At 42.2% G+C, this 14,136-nt stretch overlaps 3 protein-coding genes across 8 annotated transcripts; 1 reads left to right on the forward strand and 2 right to left on the reverse strand.

The window, feature by feature from the left end:
* Positions 1-519: 519 nt before the first annotated feature.
* Positions 520-2,949, reverse strand: LOC116842638 (carnosine N-methyltransferase). Its single transcript, XM_032812129.1, has 7 exons — positions 2,601-2,949; positions 2,080-2,287; positions 1,844-2,001; positions 1,408-1,548; positions 1,172-1,334; positions 867-1,100; positions 520-760 (listed from the first exon to the last, which is right to left on the reverse strand). Exons 1-7 carry the CDS (start codon positions 2,711-2,713, stop codon positions 587-589), a joined length of 1,191 nt encoding a protein of 396 aa, XP_032668020.1. The 5' UTR covers positions 2,714-2,949; the 3' UTR covers positions 520-586.
* Positions 2,950-3,211: 262 nt separating this feature from the next.
* On the forward strand, positions 3,212-9,634 carry LOC116842614 (phosphatidylinositol 5-phosphate 4-kinase type-2 alpha). 3 transcript variants are annotated; one of them, XM_032812048.1, is made up of 9 exons: positions 3,212-4,259; positions 4,862-4,959; positions 5,654-5,764; positions 6,006-6,197; positions 6,978-7,116; positions 7,198-7,497; positions 7,859-8,034; positions 8,128-8,279; positions 8,532-9,634. In XM_032812048.1, the coding sequence occupies exons 1-9, from the start codon at positions 4,119-4,121 to the stop codon at positions 8,717-8,719; spliced, it is 1,497 nt and encodes a 498-aa protein (XP_032667939.1). In that variant the 5' UTR covers positions 3,212-4,118; the 3' UTR covers positions 8,720-9,634. The 3 variants fall into 3 exon arrangements, 2 of the variants coding, with proteins under 2 accessions (XP_032667939.1, XP_032667949.1); XR_004377749.1 differs by lacking the exon at positions 8,532-9,634 and having other exon boundaries at positions 7,198-7,501; XM_032812058.1 differs by lacking the exon at positions 6,006-6,197.
* Positions 9,635-10,021: 387 nt separating this feature from the next.
* LOC116842642 (kinesin-like protein KIF23) lies at positions 10,022-13,678 on the reverse strand. 4 transcript variants are annotated; one of them, XM_032812152.1, is made up of 8 exons: positions 13,549-13,678; positions 13,331-13,464; positions 13,153-13,253; positions 12,971-13,075; positions 12,716-12,862; positions 12,311-12,607; positions 11,833-12,069; positions 10,022-11,660 (listed from the first exon to the last, which is right to left on the reverse strand). In XM_032812152.1, the coding sequence occupies exons 1-8, from the start codon at positions 13,554-13,556 to the stop codon at positions 11,568-11,570; spliced, it is 1,122 nt and encodes a 373-aa protein (XP_032668043.1). In that variant the 5' UTR covers positions 13,557-13,678; the 3' UTR covers positions 10,022-11,567. The 4 variants fall into 4 exon arrangements, with proteins under 4 accessions (XP_032668043.1, XP_032668061.1, XP_032668034.1 ...); XM_032812170.1 differs by having other exon boundaries at positions 10,022-11,418; positions 13,150-13,253; XM_032812143.1 differs by having other exon boundaries at positions 13,150-13,253.
* Positions 13,679-14,136: the final 458 nt, after the last annotated feature.

Here is a 14,136-nt window from a genome sequence, read left to right on the forward strand (position 1 = left end):
TATATATATATATATATATATATATATATATATATATATATATATATATATATGTATATATATATTATATATAAAGTCGCCTGTCATCGTGTACACGTTTGCCGACTCATAAAGATTCTTGGTACCTTCGCCGAAATAAATGTTCAACTGAAGTCACGATATAACGAAAATAGGACATCTAATCGGATCAGGTATTGTCTGGACTTACGATACGAGTTTTCACATATTAACCTCAAAAAATAATTTACTATATATAGCATCAGTCAATTCCAGGAAAAGAAAACTTGTTTTCTGTCTTTTTGACAATACTAGATCCCATACATAAAGTATTTTGTAACAGCATCGAGTTACTGGCACGTACGAAATAAATCTTAGGCTCAAACAAATTGAGATATCGCAAAGGTAAGGATGTAAAAATGTCTTACGTATTATGCATAATCGCCAATTTTACACGACAGCACTTACTAAATAATAGTACTAAATAATAGTATTCGATAGGAAAAGTTAAGTGTACTTAAATATATAACAACTTTTTTAGTTTATTCAACACTTTCCTCTCGTGAGTAAAATATATACGGCCTTTCATTTAATTCTCTTGTTCTTGCGCGCCGTTGCTGTTGGAGCAATTCCTATGATTATGATTTACATTATCTACATGTTGGTGGAGTTTACGACAGACAAAATAGACGCTGTTGTATTCGCATTGTAACATGCTGTTGACGTTCTGGGCGTAACGCGTCTTCACTTGCGTCTCTTCCTTCTGAAAGATATAACACGATATATCGGTGAGGAAAGAACGTTTTCTTTTAGAGAACACATATCGATGAGAAAAGAACATTTTCTTTTAGAGAACATCAGACTGTTACCTCTAATCGGAAGCCGAAGCCTACGATAACTTCGCGAATGGCGTCGTAACTAGGTTCAATGGATTCCTCATTTGGTAAATCGCTGAAATGATAGAGCAACGGTCCGAGATTTACCCATACTCCACCCGGCTTCAAAATTTTATGAATTGTTTCAATAAATTGTACAACATTATTGGCACAGTCTATGAAAAAGCATGTTGCTACACAGTCCCAATGATTGTCCTCTGTGTAAACCTGAAAGAGATTTTTTCGATATTATCGTCGCACAAAGTATATTGCCAATGTTCACAGAAATCTCACACTACCTCTAAAAAGTCACCCGCGGTCATAGAAAATTGTGCAGTTCCTGGAAGATCGCTCGGGCACACGTCGGGGAAGGAAACCGCCTGTGTTTGATGCTCTGGTTTCAGATTGTTCATATATTGGTGCACCCATGGATGTACTTGATACAAGTTCACGTCCCTGCATCTACGTCAGAGGCAAAAATTATGACAATTTCACAATCACTGACAGCTAAGACTGCTTTTTCGCCATTACTCACTTGTTCAGTACGAAGTTCGATGCAAAAAGCATGAATAACGAAAATTCGTTTCCTTGACACGTATAACCACGCCTCGCTATCTCGAAGGCAAGTCGGCCTAATCCAGCACCAGGCACTAAGATGTGTACATTCGACGGTGTACTGGAAATTTACTTATCATTCGGTATTCTTCTCAACTACGTTTTAACGTAACTTTTGCAAGGGAAACTTCTGGAGTACTTTGAGGATCTTGTAGCTGCAACTTTTTTTACAGGTTTGGACACTTTCTCTTAGTAAACTATCAGTGAAATTATAGCTCTTTTGTTCTTTAAAAAATGTATCAATGATAAAATTTGCTGTTTAAAATTACTAAGCTGCATAAGTTTCCCCCGTTATTTTTTCTGTTCTCTCTTAATATATTAACAGTAAGTGCTGATGCAATAACAGGTTATCATACCATTGGTCTAATGGAAATTGACACAATATTTCCTCTATGATAGGTTGATAGCATGCTGCCCGTTCTTCGGTACCTTCCACACTCCAATCGCGTACCAATTGTTTAATAGTAGCTTGGACCTTCTCCTGGTCCACCATTACAGGACGTGGATTTAATGTCTGCAGTAAGATATCAGAGTAAATAGATAATACAATGCTACATGTATACTATGGAGATATATATGTAAATATTCTTACACTGTCAGCCTGCGCAGTTGCTGGATGTACATTTTCGAATATATGAGTTACATCTTTTATTATAAGCTTTATAATGTTATCATTGTTCTCAATACAGCGTTTCACCTCTTGCAGATGTTCTCTGTACTTTGACAAAAGTTTCTGATGATGTGTTGGCAGAGTGAGAAGATAGGATTCCGATTTTTTTACTCTTGACAACGAGTGTGTTCTGTGCAGAAACAAGAAGGGGAAAGGCAGATAAAACATACGAAAAATAATCCTCTACAAATGTTTATAATTCGCAGGTCAAGTCCTTAAGAAAAAAGGGAAAAACAAGTAAACAAATAATCAGTAATGTTATGCTAAACTTGAGAGTTCTTTCCACAGGACTGTCGGTACTCCCGATGAACAATTTACACATTCAATTAAGTCGATCATCGCTGGTAATTAAGAATAAAAGAACCAACTGTACGAACCAACGAAAGATAAGAGGATTGATCGACACCGACGGATTAATTCCTTATCGTCTGACGTATACTCACTTGTAGTACTTGAACGCGGCGACGATCCTCTGGAAGTGCTTCCGCTCTTCCTCATCCTCGTAATTATTGTGCATTTTTTTCGGATGCGGATTAGCCGTCGCGATCGCTTCCATCTTTAGATGCTGCACGCGCGGGTCTTGTTTTGTAATGAATCCTTCTCCACGCGTGTTAAGCTCGTCCTCATACGATGACGATTATGCCGCTTATCTGCACTTTTCATATCCAAATGACTATATATAAAGAGCAACACACGTATTTACGTTCGAGGAAAAGAGATAATGATAGAGAGAAAGAAGAAAAGAGAGCCGTGATAAGGAACCAAGTGAGTGCATATATTCAAATCTTGGAAAGAGGGAAAGAGCGAAGACACGAAGTGTACAAAGTACAGAACAAGATCGTGAGAAGTGCCAATCATGCTGAAAGTCACTGGCGATAAGATTCATGAAAATCACACCCGATCGCGCACTCTAGAAATCTAGGGATTTGTTCGCTTCAATTTCCAGATCTCTCGAGCGCCTTCGTGATCGTCTCGTAACTTCTTCGTCTGGAATCGAGGAAGTATGTGAGAAATTGCTGTCGGACAAAATAGTAATATAGGTTTCTTTTCGTACACACGAGAACGCCACGAATCTGAACGTCGACCGTCACGTCGAAATCACTACAAATCGATCGCTCGGATTCTCATCAATTCTGCCAATCGCTCACGCGGCGCGATTCAATGGCGGCTAACGTCAGATAACCTCGAAACGGCGCGAATACGGTCGCGTTCGCCACGGAAATTCGTGTATTTTGCCGGAAGCAGTCAACGATTTGACCAACGCTGGAACGTCAGTCCGCGTCGCTTCCCGACAACGCTTCAGGACCTGGTCTCAGCCACGACATTCCCTGTTCCAAGGAGCCGCGGCGTTCGCCATTTTTAAAAGGAGCTCGATCAGCCGTCCGCCGCCGCCGCCGCCGCGCGCGCGATCGCAGCGACTACGTCGTTCTCCACTGACGAGGGACGTGGAGCGCGAGGGGGCGAGCAGTAAAGTGCGCGGCGAGGTAACGTGAAGTGATCCCGAGTGACGGTGGTCGTTCGTCGTGAATTCAGTGGCTACGTCGTGCTGATCGTCGGCGAGTCGTACGTGTGGCCGCGTGTGCGTTTGTGTGTGTGTGGCGCGTCGCGTCGCGTCGCGTCGACGAGGATCCGTTCGCGGTTCATGGGCGTGTTCCGTGTCCGGCCCGTCGGCTGATAAGGGAAGGTAGGAACGAGAGCGATTTCTCGACGAGTCGGAGTACGAGCAGTCCGCACGCGACGGTGTACGATGTGAAGGTAAACTCGCACAAGTGCAGGAGAGGATCGTCCTTCGTGCGCCAGTGTCCAGTTCGGCCAGTGTCCAGGACGAGTGTCGGCGGGGTGAGAGTTTGTCGAATCGAGAGCGAAGGAGTCGTCGTCGAGGCATCTGCGACGGTGACTCTCGCGGTCCCACCAGTTCCCGTCGCGGTGTAGCGAGCCGTCCCGCGCTCGCCGCAGCAAGGATGTCGAGCCTGCCGCATATGTCGAGCAGCGGGCTCAGCAAGCTGAAAAAGAAACACTTTCGGGTGAAGCATCAGAAGGTTAAGCTGTTCCGCGCGAACGAGCCGCTGCTCAGCGTGTTTATGTGGGGTGTTAATCACACGGTGAGTGTAAGCTGTCTTTCGTTTTCTCTTTTCTCTCTCTCTCTATCTCATTCTTTCATCATCGTCCGCCGCGAACGTTTGACTGGAGCGCGAGCGCGCGCTCGCCCGTCAATTTGCATGGACGAGAGCGTACGGAAAATCGTACGTCATCGTCATGCCATTTTCCATTTCCCCGCGAGATTATTTGTTTCTCGCCACGATGGCGTGCGCGCACACTGCCTGCGTCGCGATTTTCCCCCCGGGCGACGCGCAAATCAGAGACCCGTTCTCTCTCTCTCTCCGTGTCGATCGCAATGACTCATAATTATTATTGAGTCCGCATCTCTTCCGATTTATACTGCACGATATCGTTGTGTGTATATGCATATGTACACACAACGCATATATATATATGTATGTATGTGTGTATATATACATGTAACGCGCGGTTATACATGACGTTTCGGAATTATCAATCCGTGCTGTTTCCCTACCACGTTTCCTACCTTCGCTTTCAATGACAGATCGTTTTATCGAGACTCGACCTCTGAACTCAATTAATTAAGCTTAATCCCGCACAGAGCGAGATAAATTTATGATTATCTGTGTTTGCTGCATTGCAGATAAACGAACTTAGTCACGTTAACATTCCAGTAATGCTCTTGCCGGATGATTTTAGAGCTTACAGCAAGTTAAAGGTGGACAACCATCTCTTCAACAAGTAAGTTCTCTCGCTGCATTGTCGCGCGCGTTTCGCGCGCACAACAATGCGAATGCCATTTATTTCTTTGCATATATCGTGAGCGGTATTTTGCCAATTTTGACAGTTTGGTGAGCTCCCAACTTCACTTGCGTCTTGTGCTGCAACTCACCGTACAATGAGGTCAAACTGACCGGAAAAGTCTACCATTTTACGAATAACCACTTAGATTTTTCAGTTATTAATTAAAGAAGACTGATGAATCATAATGAACGGTCGTCCATTAAACTTCTTCAATTAATAACTCAAAAATCCACGTGGCTATTCGTAAAATGGCAGAGGACTTTTTGGTTCAGTTTGACCTAATCTACACGAGAGTTTTATATATTGTCAGACTGTGTATATAACGCCCGGATTTTCTAAATATACTCGAGGAACCCAAGTACCCAAGTGTGACAAGACAATCTCACAAATATATTTATAAGCGATATATTGTCTATACTCTATATATAGTGCCCGCAGCGACAAGCCGATAAATTGGCAAGAGCTCCTTAATTTTAGATTCGTTGATGGTAATAAAGCGAAGACGCAATATATCTTTGGTTTTTCGCTTCGCGCACGACTATATCCACCCTTGCGTGTATTTTTTCATAGGGCAAGGGCTATTAATATGCCGCCGTAATATACAATGTAACGCGCCGTCTTTCCTTTACAGGGAGAACATGCCATCCCACTTCAAGATCAAAGAATATTGCCCGTTAGTCTTTAGGAACTTGCGAGAGAGGTTCGGTATAGACGATCTGGATTACAAGGAATCGATGACGAGGTAACACGATCAGCGTAAACCGCACTGCAAGGATTATCTTAGCACTTGTACATAGAGTATATAATATAAACACATGTTTGACGACGCCGCCGCTTTTCGTAGATAATCAGATCGAATTTTCGTCGCTCGGTTTTCACGGCCGGCACGTTCGTTATCTTGTTAACTGTCAGGGAGACGAGCGGAAAGTGTGTGTCCCGTCGTGGTTGCCACCATTTGTAACGTGAGGATTTTGATGTGATAGATGTCGGGCGTTTAATCCGTCGCGAGCGAAGCAACGCTCGGATTTGGTTTCCGTCTGCGGAAGGACTCGTCAGTTGGTTCAGCGCTCCGCTACCACTCCGTCGATCATCCTTTCCTCTCCTTCTGTCTCCTCGCAAATTTCGATTCTAAACAAACCGCTACGTACCTACGGTTTTAAACCGAAACGCCTGAGGTTAGAGACAACAAAACTTGATTTTGCCGTGCTGTGCTGTGTCATATGTTTTCTCTTTCTCTCTCTCTCTCTCTCTCTCTCTTTCTTTTCCCCTAACACCGGTTGAAGTCGAGCGAGCCTACTACAAAGCCGAGGGAATAAGGATCGGCGTGACTAAAGCAATATAATATTTAACGACTATTCGCAGTCACCACTCGCAAAACGGCAGCTCGAGACACTTGACACAAGTGGCGAACTGCCGCTCTGAGAGCTTTTCCCCGATTAAAGCATGGCGCGAGATTGTTTTCAATTGTCATCACGGAGGTGTTTAGCTTAGGAGGATAGCTGGAGATAACTAACAAATCGCTTTATCGACAACGACAACCAGCAATAATGATCATGATCAGTCATTTGGATAATTAATAATTGAGATAATCAGGACGATGAGATCAATAATAATAATACACACGCTGACTCTAACGACTCGTACAATCGTCGACTAATATTCTTGCGTTAGAGAGTGCAATCGATCCTTTATGTAACTCTTGTGATATCGATCGAATTACTTCACCCACGCTTCTTCAGATATATTTCTTCGGCTAATATCAGAACCACCCACCTTGTTACTTAATAATTCCACACCGACAGGGCGAATTCGTCATTTGTGTTTACCAACCATACTCTGCCATATAGTCCTGCGGCCCGGCGTATTTCATTCAAATTGAAGCATCGTTTGACTCTCTCCTCGCTGCCGCATGTACGCGCCGACGTAGTTTCCGCAGCTCTTGCTTCTTCTTCCAGATCGCAGCCAGTGCTCGACGATTCATCCGGGAAAAGCGGCGCGAAGTTCTATCAATCCTACGACAAGTTATTCATTATTAAAACTCTCACGAGCGAGGAAGTCGAGAGAATGCATTCGTTCTTGAAACATTATCATCCAGTAAGTATAGAGCGATCGAGGAGAAGAAAGAGAAAATTGATATCGTCAATTTTCACAAGTTACATTACGATTAATTTCCAGTACATCGTCGAGCGACACGGGAAAACACTGTTACCGCAGTATCTGGGAATGTATCGACTGACCGTCGACGGTGTCGAGCATTACGTAGTCGCGATAAGGAACGTCTTCTCGAATCACTTAACTACACACAAGAAATTCGATCTGAAAGGCTCGACGGTAGACCGAGAGGCGTCGGACAAGGAGAGGGAGAAAGATCTTCCTACTTACAAAGATAATGATTTCGTCAAGGAAGGCATGAAGATCTACATCGGGGAAGAGGCCAAAGCTAAGCTAATAGAAACCCTAACCGCCGACGTAGAAGTAAGTAAGTTCATACGATCTTCGACCAGCCTCCAGGAGTCAAACAATTCTATATCAAAGGCTCTTCGAAGTATACAACTCAAATTGAACATATTTTAAGTCAGTAAGCGCCGTGTTCAGATCTTGGAGCGAGTATTTTTGCTGGGAGGATAATAAGACTGGAAAATGACTATCAGTCATATGCGTTAACATTGTCAAACATTATTTTTCTCTCAGCAAAAATATAAGCTCCAACATCTGAGCTCGACTCTTACTGGCTTAAAATATGTTTAACTCCAGGAGTCCGTTGCGCTTCCTTTCTATCGATAAAGTCCGACACAGTCTATAGGAGATACACGAGATCATTCGTCCGCTCTTACAGTTCCTGACAAGACTACACCTGATGGACTATTCGTTGCTGCTTGGTCTGCACGATTGTGCGCGCGCTGAACAAGAGAGCAGAGAGCGCGCTGAAAGGGAGGAGGACGAGGATAATCACGACGAGGAGGATGACAGTGAGTCCGGCAGCGGACTGGAGTCTCGAGGCCCGACGGGAGAGTAAGTGGACACTGTCTCTCTTTCTCGTCTCTGTGGGACGAAGGCTCCACGACCACGTCGTGATTCTCACTCGTCAATGTCTCGTTTGCCTAGCCGCCTGTGGGGTTGGGGTGGCGTCGGTGCAATCGCCAGCATGGCAACGCCTCCCGAGTCGCCGCATGCTGCGTTGATGCGCGACACCAGTTTACAATACGAGGATGCGATTATACCTGAACTAGATATTTACGCTATTCCTAGTAAAGAAGGTACTTTCCTCGAATACTTTTGGTTGTACAGCAAACACTAAGCATGCCCTTCTGATGCTCAAGTTGTAACAACGTTACATGCAATATTTGCATGTTTAAAAGAAGGAAACGAAACTTGGCATAAGAAAAAAATTCAGCGTTCGCTTTACGTCCAGGAAAGCTCCTGAAATCTATTCTGTAACAGCGCAAAACATATTTCTCTTGCTACATGTAGACTTAAAGAATGCTCACCCGTGTCGCGTGTTTCCGCAGGTGCTCCCACGAAGGAGATCTACTTCCTGGCCATAATAGACGTGCTGACACATTACGGTGTGCGCAAGCAAGCAGCGAAAGCGGCCAAGACAGTGAAGTACGGTGCTAACGTCGACGGTATATCCACCTGTGATCCAGAACAATATGGCAAACGGTTCATAGAGTTCATGAGCAAAGCTATAGAATAAACGGGTGTCGAACACCCTGTGCGAGAGAGCCGAGGAAATTTTGCGACGATATTACCGCTTGTGTGTGTATTGTCGGAGTGAAATCGCGGGTTGAAAACACATAGAAAACGGAAAAAAAAAAGAAAACCGCAACTTGCAGAGTCTGTGGAGATGTATAGGATCGTCTCGCGGTCTCCGGGTTCGGTAAATTTCGGCACTGTCTGACGCTGGCACTGGTATTCTTCTTAAATAACGCTTTCATCGACACGCGATCGAATAGAAGTCGATACCGAAGTTGCTTGTTTCACGCGTATCTTTTTGTCTTGACAGTGCGCGCGACTCTTCGCCGATATTTTTTATCGAGGTTCATTGTATTCTGCACGAGCGACGCGAGATTGTCATTCTCGATATTATTAATCGACTAATTCACGTTGCCTCTCGCACAGTCTCGATCGTCGTATGTGCGCCGCGCAAGGCAGCGATCACACGTCGCGTGTGTGATCGGTCTCTCTCAGGTGTGAAACCTCCAAGTTTCTCCTGCGACCTCCTCGAAATCGAACGTTCGACTGTACATGCGATACACACGTATACATGATATCGCGGCTGTGTGAGAATCTCTATAAACGCGATGACAAACGCCTCCTCTTTTCTCTGTCCCCTGTTTTGTTTTTACGCTTGGCACACATGCACATATTTCCGAAGAACGGGTGCAACGATCAGTTCCATTATACTACGCGCGAATTCGGTAGTAGAGACTATACTCTATCTGCGAACTACGATAGAATTCTAAACCGCACAATGCTTTTCTCTCTCTCTTTACTGATATATCAGTAGCCGTTGATATTTCGCGAAAGTATGTCGACTACACAGCGACCGTTATTCGGCAGATCGACGAGCAAGAGTCAAATGCGTACTATAGATTACGAAAAAAAAAAACAGATATTTAACTCGATGTTACCGTTGCAATAAATCTCAATCGAGCGCGTCACGTGCCGCACACGGGATCTTAATCGTCGCGAGATAAATGTGGCGCTTGTTGAGCGTAGGACTGTTTTAATCGTTCGTCGCGAAATGTAATCTCGAAAAAGCTACGAATATCTCAAACTAATCGATACGATCACGAAGGTGATATACTTCGTACGTCAAAAGTGTACACGTTACACTGTTACACACACACACACACGTAACATTATAGTGTTACGTATACACCTATACACGTATACACGTATAAACATACGCATAAATACACCCACAGGCGCGTAAGTGTATGTAATGCATATACAAAAACCACGAATAAATGTTACACTCTGTAGAGACGTCTGGTCTGATTCAGTTATATATAACGTATTCCGATTACTACGAATCAATGTGACGCTTTGCGAACAACAGTTCGGTTACACTCCGCGATAGGGGCAAAAATAACGTAGGTGAACGAAGCTCGGAATCTCTGTGAATGACATTAGATACGATACATATCTCTTTGATACTCGTTACACGTCCGCATACGGGCGTTATTCAATCGGTTATTCTCGCTACGATAATCGCGACCTCTTCTTTCTCAAAACACAAAAGGGATACTCGGAAAAAAGACATATATACCGTTCTTCAGAAAACCAAAAAAAAGATACGAGCACTGCAAATCTCCTCTTGCACAATAATACATATGTAGATATTGTTTACCGAAGATTTGTCGCGTGAAGGCATATCTCGCGTCTTTAGCTTAATTTCACGTTATCACTGAACACATCCATGATTTAGCACGAAATGAGTTGGCAAGAGAGAGAGTTTCCAACGACACGGATGTCGGGTGATTTGTACCGTATGGAGACAGAGTGAGGATGCAGCGTTGCGTATATATAAGACAATATCTTTAAATAATCTAATAATACATTTTTATAATTTGTCAGAGCCGAACATAATATAATGACTAATTATTCTAATGATTAATATATATATTCATCTAGTCTTGATACTTGGTATATAATTTTATATATACATATATACATATACACATATATGCAAATATATATGTATATGTATGTATTTAACACTTGATTTCTGCGCGCTGAGATTAACGGGTGTGATAGATGAAAGGAGGAGGGAAATGTTTTGTATGTGTGTGCGTGTGTATGTACATTACCGACATTTGTTGCAGGACACTTTGTGTTTCGGGGAGTACAATCTTTTATGCGTGATCGTCAGTCAGTATGTAAGATAATAACACGGTGACTAGTTCGAGCGGAAACGATTTCAAAAAGCGTGTCAGCTCTATCTAATGACAAAAAAATAATAATAATAAAAGTCGCATCCATCCGTTAGCACGCGTCCTCGTGTGTGGCAACGATAAGGTCTTTGTTCGCATGAAAAATAAACTGAGATTCATCGGTATGCGGAGTTGTTCTTGCAGCTTTATTGTGTAAGATAGCGCTCGTGGTGTTACTCTTAGTCGAACGTCTCACTGCACGGGAACGATCTTCCTGCAGAGAGAGAATCCGTCTTCCAGCTCGCATTACGATATATGGATACTTTGGGATCGAAACGCCGAATGTTGTTCTACGACTTGAGAGCAAATAGGGAAATAAACGTTACGTTTCTAACACGGAACATCCAGCCTTCTGTATCTCCGAGCTTCGAAATGGCATCGACTGTTACGGATTCCACGGCATCGATATGAGGAAATGAGAGACTTGAGTAATATCATTTCCGTTTCAACATTCTCCCTGTTAAACGACAACGAGCAATATCAATTCTGCAAACGTCTCGTTTTTCGTCCAGATTTTACTAAGAGCGTTAACGGAACTCTTTGTGCACGAAGATGAGGTATTTATGAATGCACCGAACTATTTTCTGTATTTACCGGTCTACTATGCTATTTCTGTCTAGCCAAAGAGACCTGTTTCAGACACTCTATATCATTAAACACAACCTGCGCTCCTCCTCCGCTTGTGGGCAATACATCCGCCTGAAAGTTCAGACGTGCAATTGTATCTGTACATTGAAGGAAAAAAAGAGCCAATATTCAAAGATAACTCTAAACTGGAAAGCTAAACGAAACTAGACCGTGGCCTTTTTTCTTATCAAGGTACGGATATGTTGTATCTTGACGAATAACGCCCGAATTCGGTAAGACTCACCTTGTACAGCTTGGTCTCGAGCTCACCGTCCGTATCTTGCTCTTGCGCGTATAAACAGTATCTAGTGGATTTGGTCATGAAGGGCTTCGGGTCGGTCAGTTTTACGACGCTGGATTTGCTCGGTGTTTGCGGCTGGAAGATCGTACCGACGGGTACCGTCTGGGTAGGACGATGGTCTATCCACTTGTTCGCGTTTTGCAATCGTAGATATCTCAGATTCACCACTGGGACTTTATCCTGCATATGCATTATACAGAATGCTTAAAAAATATACTAACACTTATACAGAGAAAAAATTACTTATGGTATTCATTTAACTAAGTTATTACTTAAAAAAGAAAACTGCTTAAAAAATGTTAGCATTCATATGAAGAAAAAGTTGCTTCTATATATTAACATTGAAGCACCCTATACAATCAGTACATAAGTTTTGACGGAAAACAAGTATTATTATATAGATTTATGGAAGAAAGTTTACTCTTCTATTCGGCTTATATGGTTCAATCGGATCGTTCTCGCTTTTTGTCGTTTCAGAATCCGATTTTGCTGTGGCATCAGTCGACACAATTGTGGATGTTGATGGAGCTTCAGAATCGATAGGTACCGCCGTGGAAGACTTTTTGGCAGATGTAGTTGAGACAGGTACCTCTGGCGTTTCCGTTTTCAGACTCGAATCTGACTGTGCCGTTACTGCAGTATTATCGGACGTATTGTCACTACTTATCAGTATCTTCTTCATCATCTTTAACTTTTCATCCTTTTTTTTAAACTGTTTCTAAAAATATTTTGTTATATTTCAATGTTTGAATAAGTATAACGTTGCGTATCTTTTAAAAATACATATCTGAATGTAAAAAGTTTGTAATTACGAGCTAAAGTTTACCTGCAATTCTTTACGTTGGTTATGCAGCTTTGTCTCCAATTCTGTAGTCATTCTATCAGCTTCAGCTTGTATCTTGTTATTACATTTCTTTATTATCTTTTGCTTGTCTATTGCATATTGTTTTAGCTGCTTGTCTCTGTTTCTCACCTGAGCATAGAAATTGATTCTATAGATGTTTTTCATTAGTCTACATGTCAGTTATATTAATATAAAGAAGTAACTATCTACAAAATTATATGGCAACATTTAGTTTACCTCCTGTTGCATATTCCTCAAAACGTCATTTGCATTATTTAACTTATACAACAAGCTGTCAATTTGTCTGTCCAACTTACAAACACGCTTCTCCAATGAAGAAATCTGAGAAATTTATAGAACCAACTCTTATGTATTAAGAAAACACAAACATACCTAACAGAGACAGATATTCTTACTACGTTTTTCTGCTGATCATTACAATTTCTTAATGAAATATTCTCAATCTTTAGAGACGTATTTTCACGTTCTACTTCCACTAATATTTTTCTAAAATTATTCTCTGAAAAGAAATTTTACATTGACCTTAAAATTACTCAATAAAATTACTCTTTAAGAAAACTAGAGAATCATTCATACGTTTCTGATACAAATCTTCTCGCAGTAGATCCCTCCTCTGTACACGTTGCATCAAGGAATGTATCATATTTACGATCTCCTGATCGTCGTCTGGGTTTGTCACCTTTGTGGTAGGTACGGGTCTTGCCTTTGCACTGTAAACGAAACATGTTACGATGTTTACGAATATTTACGAGGCAAACAATCCTATATCATACAATATTTCTAAATCGACTCACCTAGTCATGATTTAGTAGAAGGATAAAAATCAGCGATCAATGTGATGCTGTCGACAACCACAGTTCAACTGGTTCGTTTACAACAGAAACGAACATGACACTTACTGTGCAGCAACATTTGAAATTAGCGCATGTTGCGCTAATTGGCCGCATCGTCGGACATGATGCCGCCTTTCTTACCGACCTGCACGGTCGGTAACTTACCTTACAGATCACTTATGAATTTGATCTTCTGCCACGAGTTGACGCCACCATTCGCTTCTAAGCGCCATTTCTTCCCGCAGTTTAAAGTATACACTTCAAACAGCAATTACAGAAATTTTGCGAAATAAGGACTTGAGGGGGATCTGGAACTCTTCTCTCGCTGATGACTTCAAACGGACGTTCTTGCCGTGAATATTACGTCGAATCAACATTTCAAGTCAATTCGTAAATGTATAAAAAATCTTAGTTTCAAATTATCCGCAGCATTCGCTCGTAGCATCAGGCTATTCCTTCTTTCTTTTTTGTTTTTTGCGCGATGGCTTCATGATTCGGTAGTTTTCTCCGTCTTACACGCGCTAAAATTATTGTTCAAGATACACCTCA

The sequence above is a fragment of the Odontomachus brunneus genome, unplaced genomic scaffold (genome assembly GCF_010583005.1).
Source record: "Odontomachus brunneus isolate Ranch 3 - 2012 unplaced genomic scaffold, Obru_v1 Obru_scaffold_002, whole genome shotgun sequence".
NCBI lineage: Eukaryota > Metazoa > Arthropoda > Insecta > Hymenoptera > Formicidae > Odontomachus > Odontomachus brunneus.